The sequence below is a fragment of the Seriola lalandi genome, unplaced genomic scaffold, assembly GCF_002814215.2.
Source record: "Seriola lalandi dorsalis isolate HSWRI2012SDOR001 ecotype SW California unplaced genomic scaffold, Sedor1 jcf7180002054399, whole genome shotgun sequence".
NCBI classification, from domain to species: Eukaryota; Metazoa; Chordata; class Actinopteri; order Carangiformes; family Carangidae; genus Seriola; species Seriola lalandi.
The window spans coordinates 294510-315547 of NW_019524952.1; the positions used below are offsets into that span (position 1 = coordinate 294510).

At 41.4% G+C, this 21038-nt stretch overlaps 1 protein-coding gene across 1 annotated transcript; it reads left to right on the forward strand.

The window, feature by feature from the left end:
* Nucleotides 1-8098: 8098 nt before the first annotated feature.
* cox7a1 (cytochrome c oxidase subunit 7A1) lies at nt 8099-19215 on the forward strand. The gene is made up of 4 exons (XM_023409584.2): nt 8099-8254; nt 17372-17458; nt 17810-17894; nt 19027-19215. The coding sequence occupies exons 1-4, from the start codon at nt 8240-8242 to the stop codon at nt 19083-19085; spliced, it is 246 nt and encodes an 81-aa protein (XP_023265352.1). The 5' UTR covers nt 8099-8239; the 3' UTR covers nt 19086-19215.
* The last annotated feature ends 1823 nt before the right edge of the window (nt 19216-21038 follow it).

The window sequence follows — 21038 nt, forward strand, 5'->3', positions numbered from 1 at the left end:
TTGTACCAACGTCGGCTTTTCCTGGAAGAACTCGGCAAAGCACTTGTCACTCCCAAGATCCAGACGCGAGCCAGGCCAGCTCGATCCCCAGCAGCAACAGCTGTCATTGAAAAGGTCAAGCTCAGGTCACCCAACCAACATCCAGTGGACACAGGTGAAAAGAAATGGAAAAGATGCCAGGTCTGTCCCTCCCGAGGGGACAGTAAAACAAGTACCTGTTGTGTGAAATGCAAGAATTACATCGGCAGAAAGCACACAGTAACATTCTGCCCATCAAGTGGAGAACATTGAAAATGTTCCTAGATCTGGACAAATGAGAATATACACAGGCTTATTGAAAATGTTGAACGTTAAAAATCTGAGAAAATGGCACATCTTAAAGTTAAAGTTAAAAAGAAATGTGTTTGTGAAGAGGGAAAAACTTAAACAAAATAGTTCTTAAATATAGTGTTGGAATTAAAAATGTATTGTATGTCACTTTTCTAAATGTTTATATAATCTAAAATAAATTGGTTATTAGTTTAACCTGTTTTCTTGGCTGTTTTGCGTGCATTTACACAGTAAGGGTCAAAATGACCCGCAACATAATCAATGTAATTTTTTTTCAACATAATACGAGGGTTAAATATAATGTGTAACACAGCCATAAGTACATACTGTAGTTAATTCTGACTCAGTCCCACAACTGAGTTGCTGGTCAAGTACTCACCAGAGCACCAAATGTGGATTAATCCCCTGTGGAAAATAGTCCCAAACAAATACACTACTATTCTAAATTGAACTAAACATGAATATGATTTACCATCCAATCTCTTCTTCTGTTTTCTTCTTTCTTTCTTTCTTTCTTTCTTTCTTTCTTTCTTTCTTTCTTTCTTTCTTTCTTTCTTTCTTTTCCTTCCCTACCTCCTGATTTATTTCCTTATCCTATCACTTTCTTAACTAGCTCATTTCACTGCCCTTTACCATCTCCTTTCTTACTTCCTCCCTTCCTGTCATACCTAATGATTCCTTCCTTACCTTCTCCCTTTCTTTACTACCACCTTCTTTCATTCCATACCTCACCTTTTCTTTTTCTACCCTTCTCATTTCCTTCCTTCTCCTCATTTGGCTCCCCACGCAATCTTTTCCTTCCTTTCCTACTTCTTTCCTTCCCTACCTTGTTGTTTCCTTCCTTTCTTCTTCTTTTGGTTCACTTCCTCCTTATTTTTTTCTTTACTTTATCCCTGCACTTACTCCTCATTTCCTTCCATACTTCTTTCCTTACCTCCTCCCTCAATTCCCACCTGATTCCTCTCTCATTTCATTATCTATTTCCTCTTTTCATTCTCTACCTCCTTTATTTCCATACCCTCTACTTTCCCTCCCACCATCCTACTTTCTTTCATTCCTTTATTCTTCCCATCACTCCCCCTTCCTCTGTCCCTCTCCTCATTTCCTCCCTTTGAGGAGACAAGTGGTAGGAAATGAGACAGTGAAAAGAAACTCCAACTTACAAATTGTCACTGACATACCAGTGTGTATAAAGATCGCCTCCAGATTAAGACATATAACTTGTGTCTGATATTGCTTTTCAGCAAAAGTTTGAATACACCTTCTGGTGCTACTTGGACATGTCTTCAGTGATGAATAGGGTGTTTAGTGTCACTCCCTGACCCAGGCCACCCAGCCAGCGGCGATCAACCTCTCACTTGTGTGCAAGTGGTGTGATCCATGGCTCCCCCCTCTGGATCCAGAGCCACATTGACGCCTTTTTGTGTAGGCTCCAGAATGTTAGTGGTGGCTTTTCTGCACTGCAGTCCTTTTACTCCAAGGAGAGTGAGTGTTCGCCATAGGGAACGGCCAGCAAAGCCATGGCTCTCCTGCCTTTTCCACTGCACTCGTTTTTAGCCCTTTTCTGCTCGTTGGCCTCTACTATTCGTTTTGCCCCAGGGATAGTAAGTTACAGCAGGACAACTTGATTTTTACATGCCGTATCTGGACAGAGCAAAGTGGTCACAATGTTTCCCCGGAGCTTGAGTTGCTTTCCTCGTTCAACTGGAGATGCCAGTCCTGAGTGGAGGTAAAAAGCCCTCCAGGGGAGCTGTGCTGATACTGTGCCTTCTCCCCAGATCTAATGATGTTGGTGGATTGTTTGGGAGCGTGCTAATTCTTGCTGCATTGAATCGCTGTACTGATTGTATCCACCAATGACCTTAGCACCTGGTTGTGACATCAGCCCTTCTCCCAACACCATCAGGCAGCAGCTGAGGATATACTCCAGGGTGCTCTTCTTCTGGCACAGGTGGCAAGCAGGAGTGATCACCATGCTACAGATATGTAGGTTGGGTGGGTTTGGGAGGATGTAATAAACTGATTAGGTGAGAAACTCAATGTCTATAGAGCTCTGTGGAGGTTCGGCACCTTGTTTGTACATGCTGACCATCTTCTGCTCGGTAACTTAACCTAACAAATTCTTCTCCTGCTTCCTAACTGGAAAATACAGAATCTATGAAAATGAAAACATTGTTCATGTCAAAAGATGAACAGCTAGACACAAAAGGTTTCCTACGAGACTGAACAGTTTAAGTGACCTGATAGGGTCAAGTTTCCATGTTGGAATAGGAACAGCTCCAAAATAGTTGTGATAGTGTGGCGGGGCCCCACTATCACTATGTACTGTAATCTATAGAGAGAGAGAAAATACTGAGCTGTGACTGAAACTGAATGAACTGGGACTTTGGGAGGGGGAGAAAATGTTGTTTTTGTGTTTTCTCTGGCTGTGTTTCTGTCCACAGGTATGGTGAATTGAGTAATCAAGGCTCCCAGGGGCAGAGACGGATATGACTAAGGAGGGAGGCAGAAGCCGCGTGGCGCGCTGCAAGATGGACAGCATTTTGGACGACATGGCCCCTGAAGTTGGACAGCTGGAGAACCAAACTCTTGCTTGTCATCTCTCACTTGGAAACATCGCTCTGTCATGCTTCCGGTCAAGTATTTTATTTTCTCCCTCATGTTTCATGTCTTCCTGTTTTATTTTGTGAGCACTCACCCGTGTCTCTGTTCCAGGTTCCTGTCTGCCCTGCCTCCTCCTTGTCTGTGTGCACCTGATCCCTGATTGTGTCTCCCGCACCTGTGTCTAATCACTCCCAAACAACGCCGCATATATATTCCCCTTTGTGTCTTGTCTTGTCGCCAGTTTGTCAATTCTCACAGATCACGTTCCAGCTTCATAGTCATAGTCACAGTCATAGCTTTCTTGTATTTTGAACCTTGCTTGTTTTTCGACCTTGCCTTTTGCCTCACGTTTTGGATACCTTTTCCTGGTTTGACTGCCTTTCCGTGTACCGACCATTGCTTGTAATAAAACCTTGTTTTGCTGATTCAACCGAGCCGAGTCGTGCATTGGGTCCTTACATCCTGAACTAAGTTCATGACACGCTTGCTATTCCCTGCGTAAAGGGACAGCCCTTCCGTGACCCATATTACACATGAGTGAGTCCAAGTTGACATTAAGCTGTGGACAAGCGTGTTTGCGGCCCACAACGAGGACTTTGGACACACAGGGGCTATGTACCACCAGATTCCCACTGGGACAGCACCCCCAACAGGCCGGTTCCATCAAAATTGTTTGCCGAGCTCAGGACGTTACTGCAGGGGATGCTTGATAGTGGGGTAATCACAGAAAACTCAAGCCCGTGGGCTGCACCTGTAGTCTTGGTACGGAAGAATGATGGCACTTTGCGATTCTGTGTTGACTACATGAAACTCAACTCAATAACCCACAAGGATGCTTTCCCTTTACCCCACATCAAGAAATCATTGACCAGCTTGAAGAAAGCCGCCTGGTTCTCTACCCTGGACCTGGCTTTCGGCTTTGGCAAGTTGAGGTTGCCCCAGATGACCAAGAAAAAACTGTGTTTGCCACTGCACTTGGGCTTTGCCAGTTCACCCGGATGCCATTCGGTCTCTGCAATGCCCCAGCGACCTTTCAACGTTTGATGCAGCGCTGTTTGGGCTCCCATGCTGACTTCACCTTGCCCTTCTGATCTACTGAGACGATGTGATTGTATACTCGCCAGACTTTCCGTCTAATCTAGACCACCTGGGGGCTGTATTCCAACATCTGGCTGACCATGGGTTGAAACTTCAGCCAAACAAATGTCACTTTTTCCAGCAGGAGGTTAAATATCTGGGTATCAGTTGTGGCAGAGTGTCCACTGACCCGGAGAAACTCAAGCTGTACGCAATTGGCCAGTGCCCACTACTACAAAAGAAGTCCACTCTTTCCTCGGATTTGTGGGGTACTACTGGCGTTTCGTCCCCTCCTTTTCCCATGTGGCTGCCCCTTTAACCAAGTTGCTGTAGGGTACTGCTGGCTGAGACTCCACTCCTGTGACCTGGACAGCAGACTGCCAAGATGCCTTTGAAAAATTTAAGGCAACCCACCTCTCAGCCCCCCGTATTGGCTTATGCTGACTTCACCCTGCCCCTCAAACTGTACACAGACGCAATTTTGAAGGTTCTTGGGGCAGTCTTTTCCCAGGATCAAGACGGGCAGGAGAGGGTCATTGCATAATGCTAGCCATAGCCTGTAGCCGTCGCTTCCAAACGCAACAACCAGAACTATAGCTCCTTTAAGCTCAAGCTCTTGGCTCTGAAGTGGATGGTGACTGACAGGTTCAAGGACTACCTGTGGAGTGCCCAGTTCACCGTATTCACAGACAATAAACCATTGGTGTATCTGAACACAGCCTGTCTTGGAGCTGTCGAGCAGAGGTGGGTCGCTCGGCTGTCAAATTACTCTTTTGACATAAAGTATCGTCCAGGGTCAAGTAACCAAAATGCCAATCTGCTGTCCAGGCTGCCACAGGCTATTAGCGCCCGAGTTAAGGTGGCGGGACTGAAAATCATGGTGCCTACATCACCAGCTGCAGCAGCGGGACTTGTGGGTCTGTGGACCTATGAAGGGAATGGAGCATGCAAATGCTTTAATCAAACCTTGCTGAGCCTGCTGGGGTCCCTGGACCCTCAAAATCACTGTCAGTAGCACACCAAGCTACCAGGGTTGCTCCAGGCTCACAACTCCATGCTGCCCATGCCAGTACGGGGCTGACCCCCCACTATCCTGTATGGAAGGCACGGTAGTGATCCACCAGGTGTCCCCACCGCAACCTAAGCACACCTTGGAGGTGTGGGTCAAAAGTCACTATGAAAACCTCCGAGACGTGTTTGCGAAAGTGAAAGCACAGGCTGAAAGCTGTCAAGCCTGGGATCAGGCTCAATATAATCGAACAGCCTGTGCCACACCCTTGTTGCTAGAGGAAAGGGTTCTATTAAGGAATTTCTGTCGACGGGCCCACGGGAAGCTAGCCCCTCGATGGTGAACCCCTGCAGTTCATCAGTTCAGCCAGTGTACGTTGTCCAACCAGAGGCCAAGGAAGGACCCGTCTGTACCATCCATCACAACAATCTGTGCCTTTGCACTTTCGACCCAACAACCACCCCCTTACCAGTGGATGAGGGACTCATTGATCAGGATCGTCCGTCATGGGGGAGCATCCTGTCAGGTATACTCCCACCAGTAGCCAGCCTGGTTGGTCCTGTTCCCACGTTGTCAGAGGGGGCCGATATGAATGGTGACCCAGAAGCACGCCCTATTGATTCAAACTGAAGGAGGGAGGCAGAGGCCGCGCGGCGCAGCATTTTGGACAACACGTCCCTCGAAGTTGGACAGCTGGAGAACCCAACTCAATGCTCAATGCTCTGGACACCAAGCAGATCACTGCCCGATTACATCGTCTCTCACCTGGAAACATCACTCGCTAGTTAAAGGGACGGTCCTTCCGTGACCCATATTACACACAAGTCAGTCCAAGTTGACATTAAGCTGTCCACTGATTCGCCACTTTTTCTCTCATCTTGCTAGCCCTCCTCCTGCCCTTCACGGTGGACAACGGTTCCTCCACTCGGGTCCAGTGCCTAGACCAACGCTTGGACACAGGGACTCTGTCTGTCTCTCCAGCAGTACCGCGCTACGCTCAGCCGGCCTAGTACAGACATCGGAGGCGGTGCGCAGGAGGCTGTGGGTGTGACGCACTAAGACTATAGTGAGGCAACTGTTTTTTTAACTCATTTATTTGTGTGGTATCTAAATGTGCATTTTATTCTTTAAGTGGGCCATTGACCAAGATAAGGCATTTGGCCAGTCATTTTGGGAAATTTGGATTTATTTATTGGGGACTTGGGGAGGGCTAAAGGGGAGGTATACGATTAGATATTTCCTGGTATTAGACGAACAGATCTTTGGCATGTTGTGTGAGGTGTGATTTATTATTATCTGGATTGTGTGCATTCATTGGTTCTGCTGTGAACCAGTTTTTTCAAATTAAGCTTGAAGTGAGTGTTTCCTATTTTTTGGTTGCAGTGATATTTATGCTTTTGTTAGTGATCTATCTATGGTAAATATTTTTCAGTACTGTCCCCAAGCCGAGAACCCCATTAGAAAATAGTCATCTTTCCCTTTACTGCCTTAACTGTTGGTGAGCCTTACATACTTATTGTACATTTTTTTATCTCCTATAAAAAGTGTTGTATTCATAATTGCTTCTGTGGTCTATTGGGGATTGAAAAGAACCTACCTTGCTCTTTGACAATAGCACAAAATCCTGTGGGTAGGCTGCATCCAGGTACTACACTGAGACCTAAGGTCAGCTCAGAGAAACGTCTCTACTCTACAGAAGCTAGAATTACTGCCTCACGGTTGTCTGCCTCCGCCACTGAGACTATTTTCAGGTTACATCCCTGTTTATCCCTCGACTTGATGAACAGCACCGTACAGACCGTACAGGCCACATTGAGTTTCTCCTTATTAGTGAAACCTCTGCTAAAGTAGAACTTCACAGGATGCTCCACGTTCCTCATCGTAAAGCTTCTGATATTTTCTCTCTAAAACAACATGCAACCTAAAATTAACACATTATTCTCACAATATTATGACTATATTCTTGTAATATTCTGATTTTATTCTCAAAATTACCACTTTTTCTCATTATGACTCTCCAGTCATAATTTATGGCGATATTGTATGGTCCTTTGTTTGTTTTCCCTCCCTGCCTGAGGGTGGTGCTGTTCATCTGTCCTGTTTCTTTTCTGGCTTGTTTTGGCTGGTGAGCAGAAGATGTTTTTTTAGTAGGTGGCGGCTGCTGATTGGACCGCTGTCTGATGGCTTACAGTTTAAAATGGCATCTGCCTATGCAAGCTTCGCTTCGCCTCTTCCCCGGTCCCCACCCAGACCATGTTGTGCTGTGCTGTGCTGTTCCGAGACCTGTAGTTGTTGCTGACGTTTTGGTGAAGTGACTTAGAGGATCTGTGTGATCCATTGTATCCATTTCAATTTTACCAATGGGACAACTTTCAATTATTTGGCCATTGAATCTTGTGCTTTAGACAATGAGGATGTCAAATTCACAACTCTTAAATTTCCTCAGATTTATTTGTGCAATTTCTAATATGTGATGTGAAAAATTTTGCATAAAACACAATGTATTTGCGAACCAAAAGTTCTGTGAGAGTCGACAATCTACTTGTTTACTAATCTTAACATTAGCTCTCTAGGCTAACTCGCTACTGCTAGACTAGTTAGCAACAAAAAAAGATATTATTTAATAATATATTTGATAATATTTTTGCTGAAATACTTTCATTACATTTTTACGGTGTACTAAATTTCACTTCGTACATTGTTGAAATGTTTGATTTGACACCTGGATTATTCATATGAGAAAATAGTAGATGAATTTATTGCCATCAATCTGTGCAGATTGATGGTTACTGCATGTCCAGGAGCATCAGTATCCTCAAAAGATCCATGCTCTGAATGGATCTTGGACTATGGGTATTTCATATAGATCTTATGTATATATGTGATAATATACAGTAGGTGGCATATAGGAGGGTATATTATATATTTTTTGTACCAGGCTGCAAACTTGTTTATTTCTGCTGTAAAGTTGGAAATTTTAACATGGGACTCTATGTGGGATTGACTCAATGTTGGAGCCAGACTCTTGACAGACTGTTGTGACTGTTTCCTGAGTGCTGTCAAGCACAGACAGTTTGGCCCTTGCACCAGATCGTAGTTTGGCAGATATTCAGAAACACTGATACTGGATAAGTGTGTGCATGTGTGTATGCGTGTGTGTGGGCATGTCCTTGTGAGGGTGAAACGAGGCAGCACAGCTCAACACACACCGCCACAGACATGAATCATCTTCTGGTAACTACAGCTGTTATTTTCCTCTTTTTCCTCAGGGCTTCCTCTCCTCTCTCTCTCTATTTGTTTCTCTGAAGCATCTAGAGTCAGTTCAGGTGAAACAGGTCAGATAAGGCAGAGAAAAGATTCAGCAGTTGGTATATTTGTGTCAGAGGAAAGTGAGCTGAGGTGATCAGGCTTTGACCTTTGTTCTGTGCAGGACAGAAGTTTAAGACTTTCACTTTGACTGTCAGAGGCTGTATTTTATTTTTGTGTTTTTGTGCCTGCTGGACCTGCGTACAGACATGATCTATATATACTTAGAGCAGGATCACCTCACATGACCTGCTACAGGGTTAAACGCTGTCTGTCCTCTCCTTATCTCAGCCACACACATCTATGGCCCTGTGTCAGTCAGACAGTGCAGTTCAGCACGTACACAATGGCTGACACACTCAGACTAATATGTTTATATTCTCAGCATACTTCTCTCTACTAGTCATCAGTGGTGGAAAGTAACTCATTTATTCAGATACTGCACTTTATGATGCTTTTCACTTCTGCACCACCACATTTTTCTGCAGATTAATTTTTGACTTCCAAAATATATGCTGAAATAAGTTGTTTACATAAAGTACTCAACATGATATAATGTTGTTAACCCTAACCAGCCTAACCAACATTAAAAGTGTGCTTACATGTTATTTATTCAATAACAATCCAATAATATATGGTTACACTCTAAAATTACCATGACATATTTTTGTAGTTAACCCTTGTTCCTTCCACTAAAAGCCAATGACTGAATCATTGACTGAAACCACCAGACCACAAACTCAGACGCTGGTGGAAATCACAACCGGCTGTTTGGCACAGTTTACCTCTGTGACTCACACAGGGAAGGGGTCTTTCCCCTCTCCGTCTCCTGATTGGTTGAAGTGTCAAGTTCGGATGGTGTGCTATACCAATGTGACCTTGGTAAATGGTTTGCAGTCATGCAGCTTTCTTAAAGAGACAGGTGGCAGCTGAATGTTGAAATATCATTGTCAGAGGAGGAAGTGAGGGCTGTTTAACGCCAAAATAAAATATCCGTCTTACAGAAAAGCAGGAAAGTTCATCTTCCAACCACTCTGAAATGCCTGGAGGTTTGTTTAAAGGGGACCTATTATGCTTTTCCGAGTTTTACCTTTCTTATGGTGTGTTATATAGGTTTTTGTGCATGTAAATGGTCTCCAGAGTTACAAGGATCAAAGTTTACATCAAAGGGAGTAACTGTCAGGGTAAAAACCCAATTTTCTCCTTTGTACACCTGGTTGGTGGTCCAGCCATTACTTCCTGGTACTATTGAAGTCAATACATCTGTTGGTGCTGCCCACCTGCAAGCTGGACACCCCCTTCAAGCTTGGCATGCCCCCACACAAGGCACAGCACATAACTTCAGAATTTTTTTTTGTTTTGTACACATTTTTATGTCTGTGATAATAGCAAAGTAATGTCCTGAATCTTTAATATTTATTGAACCTGAACAATCACAATTGTGGCCATAGAAGTTTCTGCAATTTAAATGGCTTAATTAGGCGTGACATTCAGCCTAGCTACATGAGGCTTATACAGCATGTACCACTACAGTATAGTTGGAAAATCAATTGATTATTCCATCTATTCTATCTATTGATTGGGTTCATTAAAGATTCACAATGACATGCCTTTGCTATTACCACTGACATAAAGATGTGTGTATTTATACATTATGACTGTTTGATTCAGGTAAAAGCAGCTGCAGACGTACATAAACTGGGCAATATAGCTTTAAGCAGCCGTGCGTGTTCCAGCGGACAGCAATCACATTTTGGCAGACAATAACTTTTTGGCACGATGCTGACCAATCAGATCACACTGGGCTTTGATTGGTCGGCTTCAGAGGGAGGAGGAGGGCCTTAAGGAACTCTGAGCTCTAGAAGAGCATATCCGACGGGTGAAGAGAGTACAGCATAAAATGTACATAAAAATAAAAATAATATCTTTTCAGAACATTAAAACATGTAAATCTATTTTAGAAGAATCTATTTCTTTCTTTTGTTGTGCTAAGTATCTGTAGCAGTTTGTTACCAAGATCCAAACAAGCAGCATACAGCTCCAATAAAATTAGTTGAATGGATTGTAGTGATGATAAAAATGGATTTTAATTGTTTGGAACTTCCAGTGGTACATTTGCAGCCACACTCCAACAGTTTGTTGACAGCTCTGTTATAATGAATAATAAATTCATCAAATCTGAGAATTACAAGATGGAGGCTGATGTGAAAAGTGTTTCCCACTCTGCTGTTCAGTGTTTTAACAGGACATGTAACAAACTCAAGTCACAGAATAACGATCAGTTCAAAGAAAATCTGATGAACATGAAAGTGAAAGTCAGTTGTCCTGAGCCGGTCTACAAGCTCAACACATGTTTGGATTACTGTTATAGTCCAGGTATCATCTAGAGGTCCCAACAACTCTTCCAACCTGAACAACCACACAGGTCATTTTGTTTTTCAACCCCCTGATATGACCCATTGGAGAGTCTCCTGAAATAGCACCCCTACGGCAGCAGGCATACCAGACTTCAGTTGTCATGTTACAATAATAAACAAATGGACTGTACCAACAGCAGAGTACCTACCTTTGTTGCAATGGTTACTATAATATCAGTCATGACTTGGTTAGGTTTAGGAAAAGATTGTAATTTGGGTTAAAATAAGTACTTCCACAACATTAGACGGTCTTTTTTGTCGTGGTTGCAATATAAACAGCTAGTTTACAACATAAACTTCTGGTTTCACACGGGAATCGAACACCGCTCCTCTGTGTCATATTCATCCATCCAACACAACCTCCTCCTGATGTGGACTTTGTCTATCTTTATACTACGTCACCGCACTTTTCCTTTTACTCCTGTAATAATTACTACGACCACTAGATGTTGCCAAGCAACAAAATGTAACATACAGTTGCATTGTGAGTGAATGTCTCACAGAGTCATAAAAGAAAGACACAGTAGTTAATGATACATTAATGAAAGTCGATATGATAGGACCCAATACAAAACAGTATAAATCTGAGGAAAGCTGTGAGGCAGGATCTGCTTTCTTAATGCAGAACTATTAGCTGTAACACATCTAAATAGCTTAGACTAGATTCAATGAATTGACAGAGTGTGTGGGATGTGGAGGAGCACAGATTAGCAGAAAGATGGATAGTTACAGTCATACAGGGATATGAATAAGCAAGTTTCTTGTGTTCCATATCATGCCTGTAAATGTCATTAAAACCAAGATTGGACCAGTAACAGGGACACTAGTCTGAATGTAAAGGTACTAAGATGAAATCAATAATATCAATAAATTATTATAAAGATTATTAAGATTATGTCCAGTCTAGTGCAACAAAATGAAAAGAAAAACCGCCCGACAGGGAAGTAACAGTAACAGTAAAAGTCTCTTTCATGGTCAATAAACTATAAACAGAGAATTATATATAGTAATTTATGTTTATATACCACTGATGTATTACACAAACTAAATTTGGACTGAAAGCGGTCATATTAATGGTGATATCTTTTTCCAGTGAAGGAAGTGCAGGATTTTAATGCCTGAGAGCAGGGTTCACACACCATGAGTCCAGTGTGTGGTTATCGCAATGAAAATGATTGATCACAGTGGAAAGACTGTGATGTTTATAAAGTAAATAAGTCTTTTCTGATTCTTTAAGCTACCGGTGACTTTTTCAATATTTATAGTATAATAGTTTCACTGTGGGAATCACTATTTATTTATTTTTTAAACACACTTCCAAGTGTTAATTATTTCATTATCAATGTCATGCAAATATATAAAATTTATAAAAGCGAGGGTGACTATCGGGATTAAAATCTGGTCTGTCCTTGGTTGCCTCTGCTTTCTTAATGTCACGTGTATATGTATAACATAATGTTACAGGACTGGAAATATTAGTTTACGGACATTTTGTAAGTCTCAGTGAAAAACAGCAGTCAGTGTTTAAAGTTGGTTTATTTAAAATGTTCAAAAAATGAACTAGCACTATCAATAGTATGTGAAGGAGCCACAGTGACGATGTCATGACCAAAACCTCAATCTATTGTATGTCAGAGATATCTACTGAAATGAGCATGCTAACCAACTAGCTAAGTCCTGGACCGTGTTGTAATACCACTTTATGACACTAGATGCTGTGTGAGTCAGTATAGCATCTAGACTGCCCCGTGAAGAAGAAGAGTTTCATCTAGAGCTTGAAGTTACGCTTAAAGCTCCCAATCTAAAAAAAAAAAAAGCTCCTGACTGGCATCACGGAAACACAGAGATAAGGCTAAAGCTCCTAGAATGCGATCTTTATCTCCATCCTGGAGAACCGCTCCAACAAGAAACCACGTCCAACGGCAAAGAAAAGAAGAAAACACAAGTAAATCCTGTTGTGGCTTCCCATCGCTGGAGACAGCTCCCGGTGAGTAAGTAGATGTGGTTTGATGCTGAGCTCGCAACATTTCTGTTAGACAGTTTAGTAACATCTAATGTTGGTCTGTAGCAAAAAGTATCATTAGTGCAAATGACAAACTGTTACTGACAAACACTTCAAGTGGCATAAATGTATGATGTTTACATTTTAGCGATGTACTAGAATTTAGCCTGTTCCTGCGGCTGCTGTCCAGCTAGATGCGTCAGTAACTTTTTTTTCGTAGTAAAGTAAGTAAAACAAAGAGACAGTTTGATCCTGCTGGTTCCAGTTTGAACCAGCAGGTTCGGGATCCACTGCTTAATACTGTATTTATCATACTATATTTTAGCATATTCATATCTATCCCTAATATTTATTATACACATGCGACATACCTAACATGTTTGAATATAAGGAACTTGTATGATCTAAACTAATTGTCCTATCACATGTTTGTCAGTATCAGGATCAGAATTCCAGACCAGTCTGGAATTCATGGTCCAGTGATGGACCAGCACCTGCCTTTTTTTCTGCATCCGGCCTCATCAATCCGGCCTCATCAATCAACAACCACATTACAGTAACACCTTTGAGTATTATCCCTGCACAGAACAGTCTATACTGTGATCTTTTGCACATCCTGCTCAGCAGGAATTTTAAAGTCAACAATTTTGTACATCATTTTTTTCATTGTTTTATTTTCTTAATATGTGCATCTTTGTTTATTTATATTTTTGACTGTTGCAGTATTTTACCTTTTTATTGTTATTTCTTATTAATATGTTTATTGGATACTGCACCAAACACCAAGCCAAATATCTTTTAAGTAAAAACCTACCTGGCAATAAACCTGATTTTCTGATTCTGCCTTTGTGATGATGTCATCATCCCTTCCTCATGCTGCTGTTGCCTGACACCCATGTGTCATGTAGTATCCCCTTGCTTTCACATTTTTATATGTAAATAAAAACATTGTTTGTATTACATTTACCCATAATTTGTTTCAGTGCTATCAACATTTTAACTATAAATGCACATATAAATGATAAATTATAAGGAACATGGGGAAAACAACTGCACAGGGACAAAGAGGTGAAATGCTGCCCTCTATGTAGGTGGATCAAGTAGCACAATCTTACACATTACACCTTTAAAGTCTGTCTGGTAAAGTCTGTCAGGTAAAAAAACACCTGATCTCAATCCCCTTCCTCACACCATACATCAGTGATGCTCAGGTCACTTCTCAGTCAGAAAGGTGGTCCCTGGGTCACGATCAGATAAAAACCCACCTTCAGGTCAACATTTTAATTTGTCCATTCTTTGCTTTATGACCAAATACCTGCAGAATGATGACATTTCCGTTAGCCTCAGCCAAATGTTACCATGCTAACATGTAAAACATGTAAAAGCTCAGGAACACACTGGCTGTGTGTTGTGTGCGTGGCGGCTTCAGAACATCTTGGTTTTCTTTTTGGTCTCCATGTTAATGGGTTAGAGTGGACACACTGCCTGCGTGGGATGCCCATGAAATGCGCGTCTCATGCCTCATGGCTGCGTCATATAATCAATTAATATTTTTCATGCGTGACTCGCCTCCCAGCAAAAGCAGACAGAGAAAAGTGTTGAGAAAACCTGCTGATGTCATATTGACTTCATACCAGAAGCATGACATAAAATTTCCAATATAGTTTAATTTTCTAGGCTGAATCTGAATATGACAGATACATGAAAAATATAATTATATATTTTAAACTATTTTAGTAGCTGCATGTGGAGACAGTGACATTTTAGTGATGTTTTCTATCAAAAATAAATCAGAAATTAATTTATAATGAAGAGAAATCCAACATTGAAGTAGAGCTAGAAGGAGCAGACACAAAGCCAGTGTAAGCACACACAAACATGCGAGCTGCAGTTCAGCCACGCAGCAGAACATGGTAAATATTACACCTGCCACACATCAGCATGTTGGCATGTTGATGTGAGCATTTAGCTCAAAGCCGGTCCAGTCTCACAGAGCTGTCAGCATAGCTGCAGACTCTGGTCCCTTTCAGCCCTCAAACCAAACCCGTTCTGTTAATGTGTGAACGCTCCAAATGAACCAAGACCACTTCAAGTCTACACTGCTGTTGGTTGAATCTGAGCACAATTAGGACCACCTCTTGAGGTGGTCTTAGTTTGGCTTGCTTCAGAGGGGTCTGAGTTCATTTGGAATGCTCACACATGTGGAAGAAATTCTGAGTCATCAGTCAGTTAATTTTGAGGGCTAAAAGGGACCAAGAGTGAAACACCCTCAGTCTGATTAGGTTAGAGGCCACTTTAAATGATCAATAATAAATCATAAAGTATTCACACTCTGTATTTAGAGCTGTCCAGTTGGGGTTGTACAAGTGTACAAGTGTCCTGTGTTTATAGCTGTGGAACATTTTTACCAATGCTGCAATTATTTTCATGATGTGAAAATAATGGTCCAAAACCAGAAAAATTAAGACTAATCAGATTGTAATGGTCTCCCAAATGAGGCTGATCTGTTATAGTGAGAGTATAATGATGATATAATGATTGTACACTCTCGTTCATGGAGGTATCAGACAGACCTCAGTTTGGAAATTGACTTTAACTTCTTTGCATCACACAACACGTTTTCAGCTTCCCATAAACAACAGCAAGCAGTGCGAGCACATATGGTACCTGCAGCTGTCAGACAAAAAACAGAAATGATACCAGCCTCAGAGAAAGTTTCCCTTCCGCTTTCCCTTCTTCATTTTATTAAATGGGCTAAACCAGCTGGTGGCTATGAGTCTGCCCTGGACTGGTTCTCATTCTATCTTGCTCATAGGAGTTTTTCGGTCTCTATGGGTCAGTACGTGTCAGACACATGACAAATAAGACAGAAGCTCGTATAACTTTGAATATCCTGCAACATATTGAGTAGTTGTGTTCAGCATAACCTTAGAAATGTTTCGACCAGTCTCTGTCACTAGATAATCATGTCAGCCATTTCATGCGCTCATGTCTTTCCCATTTGATGAACATTGCAAAACTAAGATCTGTGGTGACCGTGGCTGAGATGGAGATGATTATTCATGCTTTAATTTTTTCTTGTTTAGATTACTGTAACGCTCTTTTTACCTGTCTGAATTAAACCTCTTTGAAATGTCTCATAACTGTTCAAAATGCAGCTGCCTGGCTTTTAACCAGAAATAACAAGAGAACACACATCACACCAGTTTTGTCCTCCACTGGCAGGACCGCCTCCTCCCTTATAGGACAAATTGGGCTCTCAGGTCTATTAAACAAAAATTACTGTCCGTCCCTCGATCCTGCCATATGACCCGAAGTGACCATGCTTTTCAAGCCATGGCACCCAAACTCTGGAACCCTCTCCCCCTACCCCTGCAATTCATAGACTCCTGTGATGTCTTCATGAAGCAGCTGAAAACATATTTATTCAGAAAATAGTCTGTCTGAATACCTCCCCCTTTTCATTTTATTGCTTTTATTATTGTAGTTTTTGAACATTTTTATACTTTTTTTTATGACATAAAGCACTTGTTAAAGGTGCTATATAAATAGATTTTTACTTACTTACTTACTCTTTCACATCCCATAGTGTCATGACCTACAGGTCATTTAGGACAGTCTTTCCATTGTTGAACTATTGTACCATCACAGATTCAAAATGAACTAGCTCCACAAAGAACAAGAATTGTATCCCTCCGCCCACGAGCCAAGTTGCAGGAAACATAGTGACAATCTCTCCTTCCTGAAGCTGACTTATGACCTTTTGGATATAAAATGTCATCTTTATTTTATCTTCATATTAGATTGTGTCATAAGTGTATGAATTTGTGACTTATGGCCAAAAATATGTTTTGTGTGGTCACTGTTACCTTTGACCTTTGACCACTAAATTCTAATCAGTTCATCCTTGAGTCCAAGTGGTCCAAGTCCAAGTTTGTGCCAGATGTAATGAAATTCCCTCTGGGTGTTCCTGATATATCGTGTTCACAAGAACATGAGGTCACCGTTACCTTGAACATAATTCCCTCAAGGTGGTCTTCAGATATCACATTCATGAGGCCAAAAAACGTGTTTTGGGAGATCACTGCAACCTTGAACTTTGACCTCTTATCACCAAAATGTAAATAGTTCATCTTTAAGTACAAGTGGATATTTGTTCCAAAGTTGAAGAAATTACATCAAGGTGTTACTGTGATATTGAATTCACAAGTAGGGGACGGACAGACAATCTCCTCATCAATCTGGTCATGTGAAATGATCTACCTACCTACCTACCTACCTACCTACCTACCCACCCACCAGCCCCCCTACTCACAGACCTAATTCTCCAGTATGGTGCCATGATGATTATATGAGTAAACCATGTGGAAACCATGATGGGAAATGGACATTTCACAGATCTGATGTTTCTGTCTCATTCAACTCACAGCTTTATTTACCGTTTGTTATGGTTTGTGGTGTTGTAGAGGAATGGAAATACAGTAAGTGATGAAAGGCTGTGGAACAGGATTTACATGGAAATGAAACCCCTTGACACCATCGGTTCTGGGGTACCCTCCCCTGATCCGTAGTTGGACATCATCAATAAAGTTTCCCAAAATGAATCCTGTTTCGTTTTGTTTCCAGAAAGTTCCACTTCTGGCCGGCCGTGCCTTCAGCAGCTCCGCCAGACAGCTGAGGAACAGAGTCCCAGAGGCCCAGAAACTCTTCCAGGTAACAACACAGAGGAGAACGAAAGACGAAACATTGGGGAGTTATCAAAGTCATTAGGAGTCATTGTGTGGAGAACATCCAGCAGACTGAAATTAAAATCTACTCAGTATTGCTGACATACATCTGTGGACCAGTGTTGTCAGTGTGTTTGGCAAAGCACAACACAAAAGGCAGTCACAGTCAGTTTTACTGAATCTCTGCAATATGATGTTATCTGAGGTCTGTGATACAAGAGGCCCTGTGTCATCATCCAGTTTAAAGACCTTTATTTTTTTTGTGTTTTGTGACATTAGCTTCCATGCTAACACATTAGCATACACTGTTTTAACCACATGCTGTCTGTGGTTACAGGAGGACAATGGACTGCCAGTCCACCTCAAGGGTGGAACGCGTGACGTCCTGCTCTACCGGGTGACCATGACTCTAACTATCGCAGGTAACAAATACACATCATGTGTGACAGAGGAGCCTGTCTGCTGTACAGTGTGTTTAACAGAGCTTTTGTCTGACCGCTGACTGCTGCCTGCTGCAGCAGAAACTGTGTGTTTTTTTGACGGAATGCTAATGTTGGTCTGAAAGGTCAGAATGCTTTAAATGCAACAGCTCCTCCAACCTGAACAACCACACAGGTTATTTTTTCATCCCTCTGATATGACCCATAGGCGTGTCTCCTGAAATAACTCCCCTATGTAGGCAGGCATACCAGACCTCAGTTGTCAGGGTTACAATAATAAACACATGGACTATACCAACAGCAGTGTGCCTACCTTTGTTTCCATGGTTACTATAATAATGATTGTGGCTTGGCTCGATTTTAGTAATTGTTGTCATGGTTACAATATAAACTGATGGTTTCACATGGGAATCAAACACCGCTCTCCTGTGTCATATTCATCCATCCACGACAACCTCCTCCTGATGTGGACTTTGTCTCTCTTTATACTATGTCACCACACTTTTCCCTTTGCCATAATTAGTATGACCACTAGATGTTGCCTAGCAACAAAACATAACTATGGGTCATTTAAGCAATATCACATGAGAGGGAGTGAAGTTATACTGAATATCAGCAGGTAGGAGGCCGTGTACCTATGACCAAATGTGTGATATGGAATTTATACAACAGTTCTATGAGCGCCATATTAGTTAAAAAAGAAATAACAGATTATAATGTGTTTGTTTATTTTATTTGTTTCATTTATTTGGCTACGCCAACACAAATAGTTCCGCAACTGGACTAGTACTGGAATGTTGCTAAGCAACACATAAACGTTTTCCTGACCTGCACAGTGCACACTAGCTTGCTACTTTGTCTACACATGTCATCAGGAAATATTTTCATCTTTGCATAACAGGAGTAACAGATAACAGTAGTTGGTTTTGAGTATCTCCTGGCCTTGAACCAGATCCTCATGAGTGTGAATTAAATATACATTGTCCACCTATGAAAAATTTTCAAAAAAGTCGATTGAAAGTAAATAAATGAAAATAATTATTTGAGAAAAAGAATAAAAGTGAGTGTGATCTTACATCTTTGTTATTTATGTGTGTGTGTATCATCTCCACAGGAACCTGTTACTCTCTGTACTGGCTGCTCACGGCTTCCATGCCTCAGAAGAAGGCATAGAGAGGAAATGATCCCGGGCTCAGACTGTCACCTGGAGAACGATGCTCGGCTTTCTCTATACCGCTAATGTTTGCTGATTTTTATCACAATCTTGTCCCTGCTCAAAAAAAAAAAAAAAAACTTGAATTCAGCTCCTGCAGAGTTTTCATTTGTGCTTTGAATGAAGAGTGAGAGTGTGACTGTTTACAACAGCACATCACGGTACTTATCTTCAAGTTCTCCATCTCCCCCCTGACTTAGGTCAGAAGATTGTTTATCCAGTACAGACACAGGTCAAGGATGATTTTAGCAGTGATGGAGAGAGAAAAACATGTCACTCAGGTAAAGCTTAAACTCTGTTTATATATGCAATTTAATAAAAGTAAAACAGTAGGTCAGTTGAAACATACTCTGAGTGAACATTACTGTGGTACATTTTTAAAAAGGGTGGGGGCAAGGCTGGATTAAAAAACAAACTGGACTATTGGGTAACGGTTTTGGTTTGGGTCTATATAACTGAGTTTATGACAGATTTGTTAGAAATTTGTGTCAACATTTAGTTTCAAGACTAAAGCTAAATAGAGCTAAATAATTGTAAAGTTGTGATTTATCAAAACTATTATTTCTGTATGTGAAGTTGTTAACAGACAGTAAATCAAAGCTGTATTAATTCATCATAGGAAAACTCTAGCTACAACTACAAGCTACAACCTAATCATTATCAAAATATCTGGCATTGGGGCATGTGTGGAGGCTGCAGTCCTCGCTGCAGTTGGCCCCGGTTCGAATCCCGCATCGGACGGCCTTTCGCTGCATGTCATTCCCCCTCTCTGCCTCCCTGTTTCCTGTCTCTCTCCACTATACTGTCAGATAAAGGCATAAAAAGCCCAAAAAAAAATACTTAAAAAAAAAAAAATATCTGGCATTTATTTTCTTTATTAATGGATTGATTCCTCAGTGTATCAAATGTCACCATTCCCTGAACCTCTAGGTCACCAGCAGTCAGAAACACTAAATGTTTAGTTTACTTTAAAACTGGGAAAAGAAAACACCCAAATAATTAATGAATTATAAAATCAATTATAAAAATAATTGCCTTGTCTCAGTGCCTGGGGAAATTATGAAACTGCCACGTATAAATTGTTGCCCCCTATGAGTTAAATTAGGCCATTAATCGAAGGTGAAGAAAAAAATGGATGTGACAGAACTGTTAAATGAAAAAACACTTTTAGGCCACATGTCAGTGTTAATAGACTCATGGAACAAGATCACACCACGGATAAATAAATTACAATAAATTAAGTTTTGCAGCCAGTGCTACATCTGATTAGTTATAAATGTAGCATACATACGTGGCCTGGCATCAGTCAAAAGCCATTAAGGAAGTTCATTATAAGGACATGCAGAGTTACGGACCCACAATTGACACTTTGCGACTCTTTCCACCATCAAACTATCAGATTGATAGGAAACAGAGACAAAGGACCCCTCTTCCACAAACAGACCATGCTGTAAGCATGGCCGAACGACACAGAACCAGACCAAAGGTCAAAGGGGCCAGCTCCAGAGGATTAACCAATGGACACCAGACAACTGGAGAATATAGGCAAAATCTCCAGTTTGTAACAATAAGACTCTGTCTAGTGATATTTGATTGTTTCTTGTATACGACAAGTAACAACAAAAAGGACTGATTAACACTAAGGTGTGAATCCTGGCCTGTCTGTGCCATGCATGAACACACACACACACACGCACACACACACACCAACCTCCCTTCCTCTGCCCCTCTCTAGATAAGAGTCATAAACTACAACCCACATTCCAATCCTGGGTAGTGACCAGCAGAACTCTCTTCACAGACACAGATCAAAGGATGAATGTAAAATTAAATATCTAACTGTTCTGTAACTCATGAGATGTTCCTATGCAATAGTTCAACCCCAAACTTCTATCCCATAGAATGTTTGAAAT